The 23,084-nt window shown below is 43.5% G+C and overlaps 1 protein-coding gene across 2 annotated transcripts in view; it reads right to left on the bottom strand.

Moving 5' to 3' along the window:
- Window positions 1–671: 671 nt before the first annotated feature.
- The window catches only part of Gprk2 (G protein-coupled receptor kinase 2), a 51,480-nt gene continuing 29,067 nt past the window's right edge, over window positions 672–23,084 (bottom strand). For both annotated transcript variants that reach the window (XM_017075819.4, XM_036819685.3), the window contains 10 exons: window positions 5,366–5,461; window positions 5,186–5,306; window positions 4,504–5,118; window positions 4,200–4,305; window positions 3,930–4,119; window positions 3,206–3,454; window positions 2,971–3,128; window positions 2,694–2,903; window positions 2,341–2,604; window positions 672–2,279 (listed from right to left, as the gene is read on the bottom strand). In XM_017075819.4, the coding sequence (XP_016931308.1) occupies window positions 2,187–2,279; window positions 2,341–2,604; window positions 2,694–2,903; window positions 2,971–3,128; window positions 3,206–3,454; window positions 3,930–4,119; window positions 4,200–4,305; window positions 4,504–5,118; window positions 5,186–5,306; window positions 5,366–5,461 (2,102 nt within the window). In that variant the 3' untranslated portion in view covers window positions 672–2,186. The remainder of the gene's footprint in view (window positions 2,280–2,340; window positions 2,605–2,693; window positions 2,904–2,970; window positions 3,129–3,205; window positions 3,455–3,929; window positions 4,120–4,199; window positions 4,306–4,503; window positions 5,119–5,185; window positions 5,307–5,365; window positions 5,462–23,084) is intronic.

Below are 23,084 nucleotides of genomic sequence, written 5' to 3'. Positions count from 1 at the left end.
CGAATTTCATGTTTTGCGATACCAGGCGAACATAATCGGTAGCAAGTGTCTGCTGATAACTCTGACTGAACTCAAATAATGGTTATTTTCAAAGATGGCGGACAACTGTGCTAGAGATGGGCAAGGTGATCCTCACACATCCATACAAATAACAAGTTTCAGATTTCGCATCCACCTACTGATATTTCTGTTCCCCTGGTACTTGGACTGGGAAAATCTCGCAATTCGACAGACAAATTGACCACACCGGTATCAATTTTAGATCAGAAAACCAAATTTCATGATTTTAGACACCAGGCGAACAGAATCGGTAGCAGGTGTCTGCTGATAACTCTGAATTAACTCATATAACGGTTCTTTTTCAAGATGGCCGACAGCTGTTAATGTGCTAGAGATGGGCAACCACGCTGTTCTTTTGTGCGTGTCACGAGTTTTCACGATAGCCAAGACCCGCGTTGCCAACCATCGACGGCCCAAAAGTATGCCACACTTTGGCAACCAAAGTCAGCCCAAAAGTATGCTACAAAAATATGAAACAAAAAGGCGCCATTTTTAAAATCAATTTTCTTATTTTAGAGAACATTTAAAACCCATTTATCTAAGGAAGTAATAAATCGTATAATTTCCGACATTTCCCCACCCATACCCAAGAAATAAAACACCAGCCGACATGGTAGTTAAATACGTTTATTGTTTTTGAATGTTCATCTCTGACTCTGCGTTTGTGTTTTGCATTTTGTATCATTATCATTTCGCTTACAGAATAGATTTATTTATGTATGTATATCTGGTATTTACGATGCTCTATAAATATGCCTTTAATTGCTAGAGATAAATATTTCGGCGCTTGCTCAGTTTGGTTTACTTTATGTAGTTGTGGTGCTGAATTGGATTCGGGGCTGATGGCGTTTGTCTGCTGCTGTTGCTCTGAATGCGGGTTGGTTGCTTGTTGTTTGTGCTGGTAGTAGTTGTTCAATCTATGCCTTACAATTTACTAGTTGTGCCTAAATCAAGTGAATTGGAACTAAGACTCGCTGCCAATGCCAACAAGTTCAATAATCATAATCAATTTTCCATATTAACATAATAAATTCTCCAATTGGTTTTCCATTGTTTTCGTTTTTTTCTTTGTTGCTAATTACAAAATGCCTACGCTACGTTTACACAAAACTTAGACACTAGCTGACATCGATATCTCAATGAATTAGCATTAGTTAGCATTACTTGCTGTTCAATTTATTGCATGACGAAACAAATATCAGTAATAACGTTCTCCCGCGGGAACCTGCGGCCATCGGGCCAACTTAAACTTAGGCAACAGAAAAGAGTCAAAGAACAATATGAAAGCTTAGCAAAGGTGTGCGGCAATAAAACTTAGGAGTCGTATAAATAATCATAGGTTTTAAAATTTACAATCTGTTTAGGTTGTACGCTCGTATCGTAACTATGTATCTATGTATCTATGCATGTACAATATAGTAGTAGCATGTGTTAAGTATTTGTTAAAAATGCATTCAAGTTTTCGAGTATTCATGTCATTTTCTTAACTTACAAATGCTAACTAGAACATCTATCTTCCAACGCGGTCCCGTTGAGCACAAACTACTATACAAAAATTACACATTACTCTGCTGGCGTTGCCTCTACTCTGCCGTCTACATAGTACTGCTCCCGCTCCTGCTCCTCCTCGTTCTCCTGCTGTTGTCCTGCCTCCGGCGACGCATGTCATAGATGATCAATTAGATATTAAATAGCGCTCGTATTTAAGTAACATTATTCTTGGGTGCTGTGACAAACTGACGGCCTTATAGTGAGTGGTATTCATGCTACCACGGTTTCAATTAATTAACACTCTAATGTGTGCTTTATGTGTGTGTTTTTGTTTCAGTTTGAAGTCATTTGGAAACATTTATAAATATATGTTGTGTGTGTAGTGTGGTCAAAATCAGCTTGCAATTTCATTAGAAAATTTGTTGTAAAAATACAATTTCAAAAATGCTCCTTGCGCGTCAACTGAGTGGGAAACCGATTTCGGTTTTGGTTTGTAATTAGGTTGTGCTATGATGTTCTTTTGCTTCCGCTCCTGCTGAAAACCTCCGATCCGGGGTATCTGTGCGCAATTTGTGCTATGTGTCGACGTCTACGTCAGGCGTCCGCTTAGAGGCATCCTCGAGCGATCTATGCTATCAGCTCTCGACCGTCGTGGAGGACACGCTGTGACTAGTGGTAAGCAGATGCTCGGGAATGGGAATAGGCTGTGTGCGAGCCGGCTGCTTCTTCTGCAAAAGAAATCGAGTTATTAGAGTCCCACTCAGGAGTAAGCAAGACTAGTAGACCAACCTTTCGGCGAAAGGGGAAACAGCCCGCCTTGTCAGGTTCAGGCGCCGCGTTGATCTGCAAGTCCGGCGTGGGGCACTCCTCGGGACCAAAGACATTCAGCTCCCGAAAGCACTCGGTCTCCATCATCTCGTTCTGCCATGAAATGGACACGGAGCCAGTGTTGAATTTCGTATAGAAATTCGTGTCGGATTCGTCGATATTGACGCCCTTAACCGTCGAGAACTGTTCAATATCGAGCACATCTTTGGCGTAAACGGCGTGCGGCTGCGGATGATGGAAAAGCGATTAAAGTAGACGTTTCGAGCAGGCATTTCCAATATCACAGCGGCATGTATGCAAATGAGTCAACTCACGTCTGGCACAAAGGGTGGCTCCAGCATGCCAGCCTCCAGGCGACGCCAATTGAGCTGGGTGGCGTGGAAGAACGGGTGGGCCATCACATCCTGCCCGCCCATGCGTCCGTTGCGGCAGCCCAGGCGCTGCTTTATCGATTTAGCTAACAGCTGTTGGCACATTGATTTGGCTTCGTCGTTAAACTTGCTTGAATACTTTTCGGGATCCTCCTGTAAGGGCAGAAGAGTATTAGCTTTAATCGGAATACCGATGAATACTAATGGCTATGACCCCAACCTTAACGCGCCTGTCCACCTCCTCGCGCTTGACCTTCTCCTTGCGCATCCGGAACGGCGCCTGCCCCTCGATCATCTCGTACAGCAGGCAGCCAAAGCTGAACCAGTCCGGGGAGAAGGCGTACTTCTCGTTGTCGATGACCTCGGGGGCCATGTACCCTAATGGGATAAAGGGGGGGGAAATAAAGGAGCTTAGCTGGAGGCATTTAAGTCAATCCGCTTTTCCGATTACTCACCCACTGTGCCCACCCGGCCGCGCACCATCTCGCCCTCCGGAATCTCGACGGCCAGTCCCAGGTCGGAGATGCGGACATGGCCGTGATCGTCGAGCAGGATGTTCTCCGGCTTACAGTCCCGGTAGACGATGCCCTGCTTGTGCAGGTGCTGCAGGCCGCAGGCCACCTCGGCGGCGTAGAAGCGGGCACGCTCCAGTTCAAATCCCGGGTCGCCGCCCATGTTGTAAATGTGGAATTTCAAATCGCCGCCTGCAAAAGAAGAGCTCGTTGATTGTCTTCCTCCAACAATGACAGGTCCTGAGAGCCCCATTGGCTGCTGACTGAATTGACTGACTTGCTCTGGCTTTTGTGTTCAAATTCAATTAGGCCGTCGATTGACGAACGGACAGACTTCGGCATTGTGCCAGCCGACTGAATGCCAGGAATTTAATTAAAATTGCAAACTCAATCATCGCTGGGATTACACATGCATTTGTTATCATATTAATGAATGCATGCAAATGCCGGACAGTCTGATAATTGGCAGCGAAGGACACCGAGCACTGAACATTGAACACTGAACACTGGACACATGGAGTGGATTCCAGCGAATGGGAAAACGAAAACTAACAGGATTAACCGATAAAGAGTCCCAGCACTTAATTAACCCTAACTGGCTGGCCATCGACAGCTGTATTGGCCCGCACTGAGATGCAGAGATGCAGGGTAACAGGATAACACCCACCATTCATTATGGTCAGCACCAGGCAGAGGGCATCCTTTGTCTCGTACGCGTAGGCCAGATTGACCACGAATGGCGAGTTGATTTTCTGCAGTATCTGCTTCTCGATTAACACCATCGACTCGCCCTTGCGCTTCTTGATGCGTTTTTTCTCCAGCTTTTTGCACGCGTACATTTTCCCAGTGGCCCGCACCTGTGAAAGGGAAAAGCGAAGGTGGGGAGTGTGAGAACGAGGTCAGGTGGCCACAGGTGGCGATTTTCCTCTTGGCTTACCTGACAGGCGCACACCTCGCCGAAACCGCCCTTTCCGAGCACCCGGTACATGCGAAACGTTTTATAGGTGATTGGCTGCGCCTCCAGCCACTTCCACTGCAAATATCTGGTGGGAAGAGAAAAACACGGAAAAGTATTAAGGGCTTTTCTTGGAATTTCCCTCTTTTTTCAGTTGAAAGTGGGTGGCATGAAAATGATCTCAGCTTATGCCAATAATATGCATTCTGACAGACTAAATGAAATAATTGCTTTCAGAGGAATAAGCTCTTGCGGGAACTATTCCTTGAATGGCAATATAACCCACCGGTGGAAGTACATAGAGCTCTCGAACTCCCGGAACGGCTCGCCGGCCAGGAACGCCTTAACCGCATTCACACACTGGGCAAAGATGTCCTTGCCGCCGCTGTTGAGTTTGTTACGCACTTGCGCAATGAGATCATCGTTGAGCACGTCCAGCACGAGTTCGTCGGGATATCCGCCCACATGGGGTCCACCCTTTCCGCCTCCTTCTCCCCCGCCGCCGATACCACCGCCCTTTTCCGCATCACCATGACCGTCCAGGCTCTTGACGCCCTCGCCGTCGTCCTCGTCCTCCTGGTGGCCATTGCCGCTCCCATTCCCGGTGGCATCGTCGCCGTTGTGATTGCGCGTGTCCAGCTTCTTGTGATTAATGTCGTTGCTGTTGCTGTTGTTGATGTTGTTGCAGTTGTTGGCGGTGGTATTGTTGCAGTGTTCAGTCTCAGCTGTTTCAGTTGGATTGGCATTGCTGCTGTTGAGCAGCAGCTCCTCCTGCGTCTCGGCGTCCAGGGCGTCGCCACCGCTGCCGTTGCGCAGCTCCAGCTGGGCCTCGACGTCCAAGAAGCGTCGGCCGATGTCATGGCCAATGAATATGCGGTTCGAGATGTACTCGATCTCGTATCTGTAAGGCGTAAATTCATGGGTTAACCTATGAACTGAGGGCTTAGAGTGCTCACTTCATCACTTACTTGACCACCTCATCCAGGAAGGTGATGTAGCGAAAGTAGACGGGCCGCTTGTTCTCGCAAAACAGGCGGAAGAGCTCACGACCAATGGGTTGCTGATCTATCACGTAGCCATAGCTTATGTCTGTAGAATTTAGATATAGTAAATACAGAGTATGCACTAAACACGCCCCTATATCTCACCTAATTTGTCTTTCAGGTTGATGCATTGCGATATGTGTGGGAATTGCAATATTTTGCGCCATTTTTTGCTCTTTCCCTTGTTGCTGTCGGAACCACCTGAAAAGGCACAGAACAGAAATCAGTTAGACAATCTCGAAGCAAACATTTATAATGAGCAAATAAAGACTGGGGATTTAATAGTTCAATCGGAAGCCGCACCACTCAATTGGCATTTTGTGAATAACAATTCGAATGGAATTTCTAATTCTCATCTCCGGAGCAAACACTCTGATTTTCCCAGCCACTCGAGTGCAAAGGTAAAGTGAGCGCTCTGCATTTACTTGTGTATAAAACTAGGGGCTGTGGACGTGATTGCACTGATTGCTACTCCGCATCCCCATCCCCATTCAAAAACCCAACTCCGAACCCATCGCCAAGCTGTCCTTCTTCTGTCTGGCCTGGTTTAACGTTATGCCGGCAATTCTGTTTTATTTGCACTAGCATCGAGCCATAAAAACAATATTTTCAATGCGAAATGCATAAAATGCATCCACATAAACAAGACAAATAAACTGAATTGAGTGCATTCTCTGTTCTCGTCTGTTGAGTTGATTCGTGACTCGTGACACTTGGAATGAATCAGTTTATGTGGCGAGAGATCTCTCGGACACCACACAGAGGGTGTATGGTTTATACCCCTAATTCCGTCACCGAATTCAAGTCAGCAATCAGCCCAGCCCGTCTCATTTGTTGTGCACAGATGACCACACAAAGGCCTCATTACACCGAATAAATCACTATATCAGGCGTTTCTCTCAGTGCCCCGGCCAGTCGATAATAGTGGGGCCATAAAATCTAACAAGAAAATTAAGTGGACGGCCAGGCATCTGGCGAGGAATGGAGTCCGGTGAGAGGGCATAAATGTCAGAAGCAGTCAAAATCAAGTGCAAAATGTAGGCGAGTTGGCAACAATGTTCGAGCGGAAGCGGAAGAGCGGGTGAAACAGCAACAAAGCCGGTCGAGGAAAATGGGTTAATATGCCCATCCACACAGTCGAGTTCAAGGAAATAGTTTAACCTGTTCCATCCACTTAATAATTTATTGTAATCTTCTTATAAGCTTTATGAAGGATATAGGAATTTAATATTAAATTCAATTGCCTTTACAAAGGTATTTTAGGGAATGGCTAGTTAAATCGTTGGCAAAACTATTTAACCACCCTCTGATGTGCCCTGAAAAGTATGCTATATGTTGCTCAAAGGAGCACACTGCCATTTACTACAAAGTAGGCGTGTTTCTGGCGTAAAAGCAACCTTGTAATTTGGACTGCTTCAGTTGCTGCAAGCACTCACATTCGTTCTGAGGGGCTTTGAACGCCAAATGCCAAATGCACACACAGACTTGTCTGGCCACAGAGCATTAGCCACTTATTTATGTTGCCAACTGGCAGCTTTTCAGTCTGCTGCCAAAAGTTTAGCCCGGCTTAAAGTTCCTCCGACGCAGGATCTCGCAGTGCGTGAGCATTTAATTTAGTCTCAGTGCAATTATGCAAAAATAAACTCACAAACTTTGAAGGGCAGCAGCCGCGGCAGCAGTCGTAATTTCCATACAGCAGGAAGAGCCACCTGAAGAAGGATGAGGCTGCTCTGCGCTTAGTTAAATGAAATTACCGGCGAAAAGTTTAGGAAAAGGGAAAAGTTAACCCAAAGCTGGAGAGTGGTACTGCTGGTCTGCGAAACGTTCAAGGGGCTTACTGAAGTTTTCCAAGTAACAATTAGCTGACAGACCCGGGCACTGAAGCAAATATGAAATGTGTGGGCCAAGGGATTATGGGATTATAATGCCAAGTCTTCGATAAATTCAGTTTATTAAATTCAAAGTGGCTAAGAGGAGGTAATGTGACTATTGGAAAGCTATTTTCTAATAAACTCTGCGTCATTAGTGCTCTTTAAAAGTGAACTTTCTTGAACTGGCCATCTTCTCGTCTTCTAGACGCCGAAAAAGTTTTCTAAAGTTTCTGCAATTATTTGGCGAGGCGTAAAAACAGAAACAACGCCGCATTTCAATGAATTACGAAACTTGTGCGAGGACGAGCTAAAAGTCAAGAAAACATTTTCAAAACAAATAAATCGCATTATGTGAGCGGTTTTCCCTTCAGTTCAGTTCAGTTCGCTGATGTGCTTCATGTGGATGTGCCAAAGAAAAACAAAAGTAATTGAAGGTGGCAGGGAGGAGGGCGAAGGAAAAGTGCTATAAAAACTTATTAATGAAGCCATCGCAAGGCTAATTTGCGGTTGATGGCTTTTCTAATTAAAACCAATCAATAAGAAAAATAGCGTCCCCATCTTGGGCTTGGGGCTCCATGTACTTCACCCTTGCAGCAGTCAAGCGGTTACAAATGCAATTTGTCAGCCGGAGCGACTGACAACTGCAATGGCCGCAATGTTGCTGGCTAATTGAGAGCTCGGACGCAAAAACCCAGTACAAGGATGTAAGGACAAGGATAAGGAGTCATCACTGGAGGACTGGCGAGTCCAGAGTCCTTCTTATTTACGACTCAACAAGTTGACACTAGATTACGAAGGGCCATTCCACATCTCAGAGTCCGGGCGGAATAAAAAGAAATTACAATTTACATTAAACGCTCTCTGATTTATCGATTCGCATTAAAAGTTTTTCGGTCGAAAACTTTTATGGACCTCGGAAAACCCTGCGCCACATCGTTATGATCAATTTTCCCGCTGGTCGCCAAGAAGTATGTGACACAATTTATAAGTGTCAAGTTGTCTCCGCTCTTTCGTTTTAGTGTAATTTGATGTAATTTTTCACTGGCCAAGGAAAACCAGGAGGCGGCCACCGACTGTTAGCTGCAATTATTTATGGCCGCTCTCCATTTTGGCCAAGTCGCCAAGTCGTGGTCCAAGGTTAAGTGCGTGCTAATAAGCTCACGGCCAAGGCCCTCGGGGAGCCGTCTCAGAAGGCTTTCGATCGACAGGGGAAATCTATTAGGAGGCGGTGAGGTCGGGCTGAAACCCAAGAAATGGCCATGGGAATTCACTGCTGTGGAATGGCGAAGGTTGGAAAATATTAAAGCTTAAAAACTTATGCACGCAACAAAAAATAAGGGTGGAAGGCCTAGGCAAGGTAATCTATCTATATAAAAATTTCCTTCAAATTTAAGGAATCAATGTAGACCTGAAGTTAGTAAACCATCAAAATCATTTAGCAAATATCCTTAATGCTTGTGATACCTCAAATATGATTGTAGAAAAGATAATTAAGGTAAGTCACAATCCATCAATTATATTATTTTTATATTTATTTCATTTTAATTTATTTTAAAGAATACTTTGTAAAAAAACTGGTACAAGTATACCATTTAAATAATCTGTTTAAAACATGTGTACGAAAATTCCAGCCACTGATAAATCTCAAAAGGCCCGATGTATGGATAATCCTGCTGTTCAACCCCACTTAACCTCTCGTTTGTCTCCTTTTTGCGCTGTCTGGGTTTTGATTGTTTCAAGTTCAGCGTCACTGCGGGCACAAAACAAAAAGCAGTGACAGCACACAAAACATGTATTAAAGCAGCGGACACAATGTTCAACAGCAGTTTTTACACATCTCGCTAATGCAAAACAAACAGACAGAAAGCAGCCAGTAGAAATAACAACGTCAGGCGAATCGGGGAGCGTTATGCCGCCGATTTACCTACAGCGAAGCGCACATTAAATTAATTATTACTGTTAAAAAACCATAAAAATACAAAATAACAATAAAAAGCCGTAAAAGTTACGCCGCCGGCAATCGAAAAAGTTGATTGGCAGACCCCTCTTCCGCCCCCAAACCCGACGAGGGGGTGGTGGGTTGCTGTTCCAGTGGGTGGGCGGCCACCCAGGAGGTGGAGTCGAAAAAGTGAGGGAAATAAAAGCAGACGCTGCCACATGAAATGCATGTAAATGGGCCTTTGATTGGCAAAGGCTTTTAATTGCGGGCTGCAACCCAGGACCGCCAGCAGAATGCGATACGCGATATGGAATGTGCAATACGCGGTGCCCACACCCCTCAAGGTCGAAGGTCAGGCGGAGAAGCCACGCACGGAATGCACAAAATGGCACTTTGCACACCCGCAGCCAACTAATTAAATGCGTGATAAAATAATTACACCAGGTATACCTTCACACCCAACTGAAAATCGATCTCAAAAGAAAAGCAGCCAAATTCAGAAGGAATTAATGAACAGACTGGCTATTAAGTGCAATTTATTACAGCAATAGAGGAAACCGAAACCAGAAATGTCCGATAAAGGAAATGGGAGTGTGGTAAATTAATTTACTCTAACCCATTAATAAAATTCAGCACAAGAGTGTGTAGATCACATAAGAGAAAAAACCGAAATTGCTAACATTTATTCAAGGAAATAATATACCCAAAGTCAAAACGAATCCAAAATACTCTACTGGTCTCTTCTCAATCATAACTATCTATGAACAATTTTCACTTACTTAAGGTTTTGGTTTATTTTTTTCTCTGTACCTTACTTACTCATGTGCTTCCAGTTTAAAAGTCGAAACACCCATCGAGAAACTCAAATATTTTCATTAAAATTCCGAGCACACGCGAATAAAAACGAAATGTGTGGCTATACAAATCGCATCATCGGAATTCTCACTCAAGAGGGAGATAAAAAGAATTACTCTTTTATTTTTCGTATGTTTTTCCAGCTGCTGGGCAATAGTTAAATTAGTCTGGCAGGGCCATAAAACAACGGGAGACGTTATAAAGGATTTTATTGCCTAGCATTATTAATTTGTTTTATTTCGGAGTGGTCCTGGCCATCAACTGGAAACCTGGGACACAATTTGCTGCTTCGTTTGTCTTTCAGTCTCCTCTCCAGATCTTCAGACTCTCAAGCTTCATTTGCTCCTCGGCAGACACGAAAATTGGCGCCCTTTGTGGCCGTTTTTTAATGGCCTCGTCGGAGTGGCAGAAAACAGTTAACTTGGTGGGCCAAACTATAAAGGAAAGTTGATTCATTGGCGCCGTCATTAGACCTTCTTAAGTCCCCAAAGAGCCCGCTTCAAATGACCCGAGAAATGGTTTTAAGCTGGGCTAGTAATTTCGGTATTTTAAGGGGAAAACTTAGGTGAAGAACCCCCTATATATGTCCTTTGATGTCCTCTGCACGTTTTGCCCGTCATAAGCAATCATTTCAAATAGAATGGAGGGAAAAATGTGAAAATGTCAAACGAGCAAGTTGTGATTCACATATGTATGAGCTTTAATTTATTCATTCAAATACAAAGTGGCCGAGAAGTATTGTTGTGCCACCTTTGAGCTCCGTTTTGGGCTTCACCTCGACTTCGAATGCGACTTTCCTGTTTGGCCACGCTACTTGGCCAATAAATGGGCATAAACTGTTCCGTTCCTTCGGGTTTATATGGCGCACATGACGTCGTAAAACGCACAATAAACGAAACGTAAACATGGCCGAGGTGCTTAAGCACCACACTGCGTATGCGTAATGGCACCCGGGCGAACTACGAGCTACCTGAGAATGCCCAGAGACAATGGCCACCAACCTGACTGGGAATCCTGGGACACAGGACCTAATGGCCAATATAAAAACTGATAAGGCTCCGTGTCGCTTCTCCTTTTAATTAAAGCCCCCACGGCAGCGAGTGCAGCATGCAGAAGTGCAAATATTGGCACAACTGACTTGACATGGCCGGCTGAAAGCTGGTAAATAGTTTGTGCAACCGCCGCGGGACACAAAGGCCCGAAAAGCATTGTGCAAACATCAACATCCCCATCAGAAGGACGCCCCCGCGTCCATTACCTGAAACACTGAACACACTGCGGTTTGGCTTTGTTTCAGCCGGAAAACACATCATCCCGACTGGCAGTCAGGCGCACTGCGCCAGACTTTACATCAAAATTTATATTTTTGTTACATTTTTTCCTTTGGAATGAACTTGCGAAATGGATTTTTGCAAATAGAGAGCCAACTACGTGACGTCGGCTGTAAATAAATGATGCTGCCGCTTTTGTGGCAGCGGATGTGGGTGGTGGATTTCAAAAAATCAAATGGAATTGAAATGTTTTCGGAATTCTGGCATAAATACTGCAGGGGAAACAATGCGGATTGGGTGTGGAATAGAAAATATCGCACGGGAGAAACTGTAGCTTGTCGTTTAGTTAATTAAATTGCCACCTGGCCTCCTTCATTTCATACTTTTCCAGTTAGTTCCTCCCTTATTAGTTGTGAAAGTTATTTTCCTGGCCATTTTCCTCACTCATTATGGCTTCCTTCACTTTCTCATCTCCTCTATGCCACACAAAGGAGCGAAAAATTGTACAGCAACTCGAAAGTTTTTTAATTTATTAAATTAGTATTATGCGCGTGGTTCATTTCACGCCAAACCCTTTGAATTCTGCATCCCGGAGTCCCGCCTCGTTTCACTTAGCCACTCGAGTGCCATAGTTTGCACTCTCCACCGCATAATACATAATACCATGGTGTATCCTCGCTGCAGCGTTCAAGTGCATTTCTCGTTATAATAATTCGCTGTCGCTGACGTTGTTGCTGTTGCTGTTATAAAAATTGCACAAGCAGAGAGGAAAACTAAAAACTAAAAAAGGAAAACTCGTATCCTACTCAAGGAAATTGTCGCTGCATGTTTGAGTGGGTTGAGTGGGTTGTTGTTGGTCGGGTGCCCCTCGAATTTATATATACCCGCACATAAGTTTAGTTCCCTGTATATACAGTCGGTGGGTGGTGGGTGGTGGGAGGTGGCAGTGCCCTTTTGTACATATATATGTGGCAGCATCAGCCAAGCAGTAAACTCAAGGGCTGAAGGCTGAACCTCCTGGCTGTGGTTGCTTTTGCTACTCCTGTGACATTGTGTTTGAAAATATATTTCATGCCGGCTTTCCCATTTTCCCAGCTACCCGTTTGCCACTTCCCCCCTCCCCACACAAGTTGTGAAAATTTCCATTTGCCAAGAAGGGTCCGCTTGAATTCTCGTTTCTTGCGCAAATTGCCCAGCAATTATAATTATTGTTTTCAACATTACACAATTATTCAACTGGCTTCGTTTGTGGCTATTAAAAGTTGCCAATTAAACTTACAGCTCGACTGCACAACAAGCATTTCAATTTCCTTTTAACTTCTGAAATAGTAACAATACTTTTGCCAACTCAGGTGTGCGTTTTTTTCAACAGATTGGGTGGCAGATTTAACGACATTTTTGGTCTTAAAAAGAAAAAATATTGGATCCTATTTCTGCAGCCAAATGCAAAGGAACAGGAAACTGACAAAACTTTACTCTGCTTCGAAATTTACAAGACGAACTATTTAATATAAGGAAAAACTTTAGCTTGTAACTTTCAGATGTAATTGGTTTAAGGAAACTTTAGGGAAATGTCAGCTGAGTTTAATTGGATAAAAAGGTAAAGAACTAAAATATAAAGAAACTGCATAATTAATTTTAAAGTCAATAAACCTTAATAGTTTAATGTATCTTAAGCTAAACTGAATTGCTTTTTTTAGATATCATGTTGTATTATATTTCTTTCAGTTTCCAAAAAATTTATTTTATTGCATAGCAAAAGCTGCGATGCTCTCTTTTGGCCCTATAACACTTTTGTGTGCCCAACGCTTCCTTTCCGTTTCTTTTCTCCCATGGAAATGTCCTTTCTATCTCCTTTTGATTGCGGAAACGGAAATTATGGCCAACACTCCCGCCTCGTTTGGTTTTGGGCACTTTGGCCCTTTGCTTTTGCGTTGTTAAATGTTTTTTAAACACTTTTTGCGTCGGCAATCAGCTGAAGAATGCAGTTTGTTGGCCGGAACTCAAGGGGTCTGTTGATTTTGCCCGGGCTAATATTGATTTTCGGTTAAATTAGTTTATCTAGGAAAATTGGACCGATGCCAGGACTGGTCGTAATTACTCGAAGCCGACCTTTATGCTCCTCTTCGGCCGAGGGCAATTGGCCAGCAAATTGTATTAACCTTGCCGGGCACGCACACAAAAAGAGCGGCCCTGTATGGTATATATTACTACCATAGTAGTGATAATAATAATAAAAACATGCATCAGGCCATGTGACAATGTTTCTTTGGCATCTGCTCGTCGGCCATAATTAAGTGGGCACAAAAACAGGGCGAAATTAGTTGAGCAGCCGAGCAAATCCCGCTCATAAATAAATACAGCCCCCGGGTTACGACCTCTTGATGTGGTAATAAACGTAATAAACATTTTGTCCAACAAAGGCCCCCGATTCGGCTCATTAAATTCCCATGAAAGGCACGCAAATGAAAAATATGAAAACAATAAAAATCAATAAAACGTATTCAATTTCGCTTTCCACTTTTTTCCACCTCTCATTTGATTAATCATACGCCGCGTGTGCAGCTGGACTCATTACCATTGGGTCGATTCAATGGTTGAATGACAATTTTGGTGGACAGCCTGTTGGCCTTAAACTCCGACAAGTGTTGCCAAGGACTTTGACCTTTTGCCAAAAGGAGGAGCGGAAAAGGAGGAGGACACGTGTATTCGAGGGACGGTGACTTCAAGGACGAGGAACACATCAAAGGCTGCTGTCGCCGCCTTTTGAAAGGTCCTCGAGATGGAGACCCCAAAGGCTGTTCCCTCCTCTTCCGTGCTGAAATTTGAGTTGCTCGTCCTGTTGATAATTAAATAAAATAAAACCAGACCGAGTAAAAGCCTGCTAAAAAGGAATTTGTAATGCAAATGCTTTCACTTCCACACTCGGAAAAACGTAGCCCAAATGGGCTGGAAATTGCCTCAGGTGCGAATTGGGTTCAAGAACGTTTCAGTCTTAAAGCAGCATTCTTAATTGAAAAACATTTTTAAGCGAAATCAAGAATGAAATGTTCTTGAACCGAACAATGATTATGCTTAAATGAACTATGAACTCTTCTAAGCAAGCTTGAATCAAGAACATTTACGGATACTTCGAGGTTTAAGAATGATTTATTCTTGGTTCAAGAGCACTCAGCAAATTCATTCTTAAAAGTTATTTTCTGAGTGCACTTCCACCCTCATAACACTCGCAAGGCTTAGGGACCCAAAAGCATTTAAGGGACGCCGCAAAAGATGTGGGGACTTGGAATTGCAAATTGGATCAAAGACATTGCACGTTCCTCTCGCCATTCTCTAGGTATTAAAGTGCAATTTCCTACGCCGGCCCGAAAACCGAAAAACAATTCGCCAAAGCACACAAAAATAATACAAATAATCAGGCAGGGCAACAAGAATGCCGAAAAAGTTCTTGGCCAAAAACTTTTCACACAAAAGCAAATTGCACAGGCCTGGCAAAAAACACAAGCAAAGAAAAAAGCAATAGCAAAAGCAGCACATGGCGCGTGTCTCGCATTTCAAGTTTGCCAAAGTGTAGTTTGTACATAATTTAAATAATTCTGCCCAGCGCTGACAGTCCGAACGTGCTGCTCGTGTCGTGATTTGATACTCGAATATCCAAATATCCAAATAGCGTTTTGGCCAACGCACCCGGAGCATCGCGCCGCATCGGGTTTTTAGCCTTAGCCCGGTCGAATCGACATCGAAAAACAACTGCTGCCAGCCGGCAGTTTTCAGTTTGCATTGCAGCTGTCAAAGTATTTGTCAAAATGTTGCATATTTCAGCGTCAGCGTTGAATTTCCGAAATGTTTTCGCCTTCTGCTCTCGACAACTGCAAACAGGGTAGCAATCAGTTTGCGCATCGGCGGAAATGGGAGTGGAAACCATCTAGATCGAATTTGAAGTGATTTTTGAGCGACATTCCGCGGAGAGAATTTCATTTAAATTTTAAACTTTTCCATAAGAAATTTTACTGTACAAAATCAAAAATGCAAAATCCCATTTTTCATTATCAAGTTAACATTATTCAGTGGTATTTGTCTGTAAACTAACCCCTTATAAAACCTCAACTTTATTTCATTTAAAAATTTTACACACTGACTTCCAATATGCCACTTAAATTTGAAGATACCACCTATTCAAATGCAATCCCCTGTTTATCCAAGTATCACCCAGAAACCAAGGTGTCGACCCTTTTTCCCTCCCACTGGGAGTCACTCGTTTTCATTCAACTCGTTACTTCAGACCACTCACATATGTACATTTACACTGGCTCTTGGCCATTGCTTATGGCCAGCAAACTTGTTTGCCATCTAATTGCCATTGGCTTTTATTTCAGTCCTTCCTTTTATATTGCTTTTTGTTTTATAATTCATCGTGTGTGTGCAACTGTTGGAAAAGTATTAAGTTGCATAGAAAAATGTTGAACAACGAAATGTGTAGTGTGCCAAACATTCAGGGACAAAAAGTGATGGCTTCAGACTTTGGTATTACCCCTTAAAGGTGCAAAGATGTATCTTTTGTTTTTCCAAGATAGTGCTATCCATGGCATTCTAAGACGACCATAAATAACTTATGCTGAGTATCATCTAAGCAACATTTTTCATCACGCATTTAAATAAATAAATCTACTTGGCAGGGCAAACATCATGCCCACTTGTTTGAAAAGTGTGCCTGGTGTAAAAACTATTTCTGCGAAAGAAATACTGCTGTTGCTCGCTGCTCTTTCTTGTTCACTGTTGCACATATGGTTGCATTTGAAGTTGTACAACATTTGAGTAATGTATCGCCGAACAAGTGAACAGCTGTTGCCATGGAAGCTCTTTAAAAACGGCTCAAAGGGGCACATGTGCTTTCTTCGCAATTATCTGGGCCATTTTATCAGTCTGGATTTGCATGTATAATTTTCGAGTATTTTTCTATTTCGGTCTGCTCATCAGCCGTCCACATGGCCGACATGGAGATAGAAGATTGCGCGATAGCCTTGATAGACTTGCAGAGGAGACTCCGGATGGCTGATAATGATAACGCGGGGTCGGGATTTGGGATTTGATTCCGATTGTACACACATGCTTCTAATTTTGACTCTGGTGGCTAGACAACGAAGACAGGGACCCACAATTACTCGCAATCTACGCCAATTTGGCAAGGCTCGCTCAAACATTCAAATGCCAAATAATCGCACTGCCTCTCTATTGGGTGCAAAACAAATCAATTAAGCCGAACGAGCAGCGGGCAACGCCTGCGTTTCGAAATTGTTATAAATTGTCTCGGTTCCATTGAATTATTTATGAATGAATTTTATTAGTTGCCCTCATTGGCGGCTCATCAGTGTCCGCTGACTTGACATTAATTGCAGTCGAGTGGAGTGGAGTCAAGTCAGAGGCAGTCGACTTGCGGCCGAGCAAACAGTCAATTAAACGCTCTACATTTTGCCAAACATTTGATTTCATTTCAGTCTAGTTCAGCTCGCATCGTTACTGGGATCGCGACCTGCTGGCACTTGGCGATAGATAAATGTTTGCTCTGGCCAACTAAACAACTAGACAACCAAACAGCTAAACAGCTAAAAACAAACACACATGCCGCATTCCCACATTAAGCAACCTTGTTTGGCAGCTCATTTGACAGCCGAACAACATGATCGATGCTCGTTATTTACTCTTGCTCCACTGCTTTGGCTATTTTCCTGCTCATTTTCCCCGTGCGACTGCAGCCATGTGATTTTCATTTGCATTTAGTTATCATAAACCAGCGATTTGCTGCCGTCGCCTTTGATTGATGGCCGGCATCTAACTGGTTTGCCAATTAAACTTGCCAGAGCTGCAATTTCTCTCTCCCACTTTCACTCCAAGGCAATTTGCATGTCTGACTTCTCGGCAGTTAACAGATGAATCCGGAAAGTGATGGGTGGAAAGTCAGAAGGAGCAGGAGTTGAGTTTCCTGATTTTTAAACTCTGAGCGCAGATAGTATTTAAATTTCCCACCAAGAGCGGAGTTTACATGTTCTAATTAAAAGTTTGAGAACTTAAAATAACGCCAACCAAGTGACGTTCTTATGAAAAGTGCACACTATGAGCAGCATAAATAGAAGCAAGCGTACGAAAATAAACGTCTTGGCAAAAGTTAAACGTTTGAAGGGGCAGAAAAAGAAATAAGACTTATCTGGCTGAGCGACTGGCATTGTTTATTGTCAAGCACTCGCACTCGGTGGGTTCTGCTCGCCGTCCGTATGGGTGTGTTATTTTTAGCCGACGAACCCTCCCACTCACCCACCCAACCAGTCAAACAATCAGCAGGCGGTGGCTGTCGAGCAACAAAGGCAAATATGCAATGCCAGACTATCAGAGTATCAGAATGCCAGAATGCACTGACAGCGACAAAAGCCAGTTGACAGTCGTCGAAGGCAGCACTCTGCCATTCGAATGCAACGCAAGCGGCTTATGCTCACGTTATAATATGATATAAGGGTGCCTAACCCATCCCATGCCGTCGCAGACCCATCCCATCTGTACACACGCCAATCGCGCTGAGCGCATTAGGCAGCTTGTAAGTAGTAATTATAATTAAATGCGCATACCGAATGCCAGGCGTTCAGACATTCGTACATTCAAAGATTGCTCATTCGCAGCGTTGGCCTGGGACCACAAAGTACGCAACGCGAGAGCAGAAAGTGCAATCACCATTAGCACATCCTTGATCCTGCGAATGTAATTAGTTGCCTCGAATGCCGCAAGGCGGAAATAATTACACTCCAGGAATTTATGGCCACAATTCGAATACCAAGCATATGGTGAGAAATACGAAGCTTAGCCTGCGACTGTTGCAAGTAATGGCATTTAAAGCAAATCCCAAAATATCAACAATCAACTTGGACCATTGCATCATAAATCCTCTGCTTGCACGTCATCTATTGAAATTAATAACGCAATAAAACCCAGCATCTTTACTGGTTTCATCTGCTATGTAATGTTGTGTGTCACTCATGTGTAATCCATAGATAAACAAAGGACCAGCATATATGTACAGTGCACATACAAGCCGAGGGAATGACGATTATGTGGTTATTAAAGTTATTTATGTCTTGAGATTGCACAGAAATAGAAGGGATCGAAAATGAGCAACGATTAGGTATTTAATAACCAATAATATAACCAATATTGCAATTATCTCGGGTTTTCAACTATTTTATTTTATCATTTCTAACCAAATTTAAGTTGGTTCTAAGACTTAAGTAGACATTTTTATATAAAGGATTGACAGTGTTATTCTTGACTTGGCAATCCATTGTAAATTTCTGTACATCCTGACCTTTTGGATATGGTACTCCTTTTTAGATACTCCCCAGTTTCATTTTCAGTTTATTATTTTTATGGCAACTGAGTGTCACCGGGGACCACGTCGTATCAGCCAAGTTAAACAAGCGACCACCCAAGCACCAAATAAACAATAAGCTCCGCTCTGCGATTTCAATTGCCACTGCAAACTCGTCAGCTTTTGTGGCATCAACGATTTAATTGAAATTGCATTTGCAATTCTCTCGTCGGCCGGCAATAAATAAAATCAATTCGACAACGTTTTATGGATGAGGATCAGTACTCGGGCAGTGCATTACTTCTATTGTGTTTATGCTGCAATTTAAATGGTAAATGGTATATGGTAAATGGCAAATGCCGAATGCGAAATGGAAATTGAAAAGCCTGGCTGGCGTTACATTGTTATTATTTAGCTGTCGCTGCATTTTATAATTGCTTTTAAGCCTCCGCAGCAAAAAGCGAGCGGCTTACCTTTGGTTTCCCCACCTGCCGTTGACATTTATTTATTTGCTTTGGGGAATTGCTGGTGCTGCTGGCGAAGCTGGTGAAGCTGCCGCTGACAACATTTCAAGTTGCCGGCACATTTGGCAACCAATGAAGTGTAAAGAGCCGGGCTGGCTGCATTTTAGAAATTTAAGTTGCCGCTGCTGCACCGGCTCAATGGATAATGGATGCGTTGTATGCTGTCAGAAATTGAATTGAAATTGATATGCGAGGCGCGCGGGAGAGTCGCAAACTGCCATAAACCTGAAATGCTGTCATTTATATGGCGAAATTGCGCATACGACACGTTGTCAGCGGAAGAAGCAGCAAAGCAACAGGAGATCCACTTCCATGAGCACAGTGGTCGCGTGAGCTTTCGTCCCCTGTGCATTCAAATATTTTAGTTTAATCAGAAATGAATCCCGGCAAATCTCTTTTTATGGCTCACCTTTAGGCATAATCGTAAAGTAAGCCCAATAAATATTTATCGATTTCGCATCACTCGACTCGGCCCAGTGTGCCACCTAAATATAACTCACTTGGCTTTCATCAGCAGAAATTTTCACTGCGACACTTACGTTTTCATGGCAGACGCCAGCATAAAATATGCCAAGTTCCGCCTCTGCACGAGCTCCTTTTTTATGCCAGGACATAAAACGCTGGGCCTTTGAGGAGGTGTCAAGGAGGAACTCCTCCCCTCCCATCTGCAAACTATGGGTGTTTCGTTTTATTTAACGCAGTCGAAGCTCAGTGGCTCACTTCTGGCATTGTTCCCCGAGCTGCCTCGTAAAATGGCAGGCGACAACGCCTAAAGGCAGGCAACACGCACTGCGCCATGAGGACATCAATCATAAGGAAGGTCCTTTCCCCATTCCGCCTAACAAAGACAAATAGGCGAGTTATCCTCGGGATCTGCTTGTTTTGACCAGAAGAGCAGCCATCCCAATTTCAATCCGAATCCCAGACTTGCTGTCTGTCGACTGGCATTTGCGTGCATTGCGCATACGTCGCGTTGCCCTGCCGACAAATTAATCACAATCTGGATAGCGGGATAGCTGGATAGCTACCCCGCCCACAGCTACATGAAAATCCCTCGCAACTCCCATCACTTTTTGACTTTGGATGCTTTTAATTTATGAGTCTGGCACGCTTGTTGCAGCCCCACACCCCCTTTTCACAAATTAAAACAAGAATCCAACATAATAAAAATAAATTAGAGCTGAGGCGAGCCGGGGGAGGAGCGTAGGCAAATATAAGTGAAAGCACATTTTGCCTGGAATTTGGCCGGGCCTTTGTTCCTCCCATCTCGACCCCATATAAATAATGCACAGTATAAAAAACTAATTGTCAAAACAATCAATAAATTTGCTTTATGGTCCCGAATCCACTGGACGCCGACGTGGGCTCGTGGCAGGCTAATGGCGCTTAAGTCGCCTTGCTTATCGGCCATATTCGTCTATATCCACTACATACTATACAAGTCCCACTGTTTGTCGATCTGTGTCGCCTGCCAGTGGGCAGCTGTTGAGCTGCTGCCGCCGGCGGCTTCTTTGCTTTTCATTTTTATTTTGGGCATAGCCGACAGCCAAAGTGAATAGATTCCAATTTATTTTGTATATAATCCGCACGCCCCCCAAACCACCGAGCAGACGCGTGTGCCGAGCTCAAAAGATACAGGTAAAACAGCGTACACATGCGGGTCTCTATATAGACGTATAATAAATTATATTTAAAATGCGATAGGTTGGAAGCATTTTGGGTTTGACACGAGCATCGAAAATACATTTATATTCATATGCTTAAATTAAGGAAGGTCTTGAAATAGTGATTGACAATCAATCAGGAATCAGGAACGACCTTTATTAATAAAGGCATCAAAAAAAGATGAGAAGGGCAACTTTTTGTTATTTAATTAAGTTCGTTGGGCTGACGAAAGTCCCCCGGCGGCTAGCCCATATCGATTTCTAGTCCCCAGCTTGGTGATTAAATTATTTCCAGTTCCGGTCATTTCCCGCATGAAATTTTAAAACATTAATCATACGCCCCGCTGACCATCGGCCACCATTCTGCCAGGGCGAAGGGACAAATGATGTCGCAGGACGGCACTCGTGTGTTTACATGAACCTGTCGTCTCTGCGGTCATTAGTGCATGCATTTTTAAGCATGTTAGGGTCACACGGCTGCGATACTGGGTCACCACCTGCCACCTGCCGCATTTTGCTCTGCGGTTCCCCACACAATGCATACAACATTACGGCATAGATGTTCGTGTGGCAAGAAGGGGGTTGAGTGGGTAGGTTCTAATCGTAATCGGAGTACTTTCACAACTGAAGAACCACGAAATCGACTAATGAGGTCGGGGATTCCCCGCGGTGGCTTAATGGGATTCCAAACTTGATGGCATCGAAAAGGCAAAAAAGCTGGGCATAAAACTCAATCAATTTGAAGACAATGCACAATCATAAATATCCATTTCAATCAATTAAGAGGGAAAGCAAAAGGAACGCAAGACGAAGACTAATGCTCCGCCAAAAAATTGATTTGAATACTCATATTTCGCATATTACGTATACGGACCATCGACAAAACGATTAAATATTCCGATTAAATATTCATTTGCTGACGCAGCAGCGCGTCACTTAATACAGCGATTCGATTCTCGAACGTCGGGGGTCGACGTTTCGATGTTATTTCTTATTATTGCTTTTGCCGTTCTGATTATTGCTGTTTGCCTACGTCAAAAACAGTTTGTATCTGTGTATCTGGGCATCTGAGTATCTGTGTTTCACGACTCCCCCGGCAGCAGCTACCGGTTTTTCAAAAGCAATCTCTTGAATTCCCACAGCGGCAGTGCAAAAAAACAAAAAAAAATCAAGCAGAAACAGACATCGTATAAACATGGAGCTCTCTGGGCTAGATTTGTTTGCATCATGTGAGTTCGCCGACGGACGGGTATATTCGCTTTCCCATCACTGCAAACGGCCACCTCACCTTTTAATCCCCAATAATTGAAATTCTGATCGGCACAAAAGATATCAGTTTCCTTTGTCAACAAGGCAAATAATAAACAACTATCGAGGCGCAGTCTTCTACGGGCATTGTTAGCAGTGCCAGCCCAAGAGGCTTACACCTTTCAGTGCGCCAGGCTTTGTTGTCTGGTAATGAATTTAATTTGCCAGGATAATTGCTTTCCAAAACCATTCAACAGCTTTGGAGTATTGGTTTTAGTGACAAGGAATAAGCTTTTAAAATGGCAAATAAAGGTGGCAATAAAGAATATATACCGAAAACAGGACAGGATGAATGGTTTCTAGATCCTTCGGGATTATATAAAGGGGCATACAAACAAATACCTTTGTTGTAAGACCAATCTATAATTGCTTAAACCAATTATTCGGTTAGTTGTGAAAAAAACTACATTTATAAAACTCCTGCTTGAAACACATTTTTAAAAATATTCTTCTTTATTTTATAAATATTCCGAAGTAAATATTGTATATGATGAGGTACCCTTACAGTCGATCACCCAAGACTTCCCTTCTTTATCTGCATCATCGTTCGCATATTACTTATACGCGTCAAAGTGTTAATGAATATTGTTTTTACCCGTCAGCGGAAATGTTCAGTGCTCGGATATCTGGCATTACTTTCAGGGAGTTAATGCACGCCCCATGTACTTTGCAGCAGATCGTTATTTGTGGCACTTTACATATACAATTAGGGCGAGTGTGGTGCGTGGCAACAATCAATGTGTCTTCAATTTGCCAAACAACAATCGTTTTGATTGCAATTACCAACAAAGAGAGAGGGCTTCCTCGCCCAGATACAGCTTCGGCGTGATAAGTTGGTTCCCGGGGATGTGGGTGGTACGTGCTGCAAATGCAGATGGAGCAAAGGGCACAGACCGAAGACCAAAGGGCACAAAAGACACACAGCCACAGACCGCATCCAAGCCCATCGAGTGGCTTCCCCCTTTCGGCACCAGGAGGACGTCCGTCATCCTGCTGCCAGAGATTGTGGGTTTGATGAGCTGCCCAACGGCCAGAGCTGCC

The sequence above is a fragment of the Drosophila suzukii genome, chromosome 3 (genome assembly GCF_043229965.1).
Source record: "Drosophila suzukii chromosome 3, CBGP_Dsuzu_IsoJpt1.0, whole genome shotgun sequence".
Taxonomy (NCBI): Eukaryota; Metazoa; Arthropoda; class Insecta; order Diptera; family Drosophilidae; genus Drosophila; species Drosophila suzukii.
Note: the sequence above shows the minus strand (reverse complement) of the source record. Positions and strands in the feature narration are given on the sequence as shown.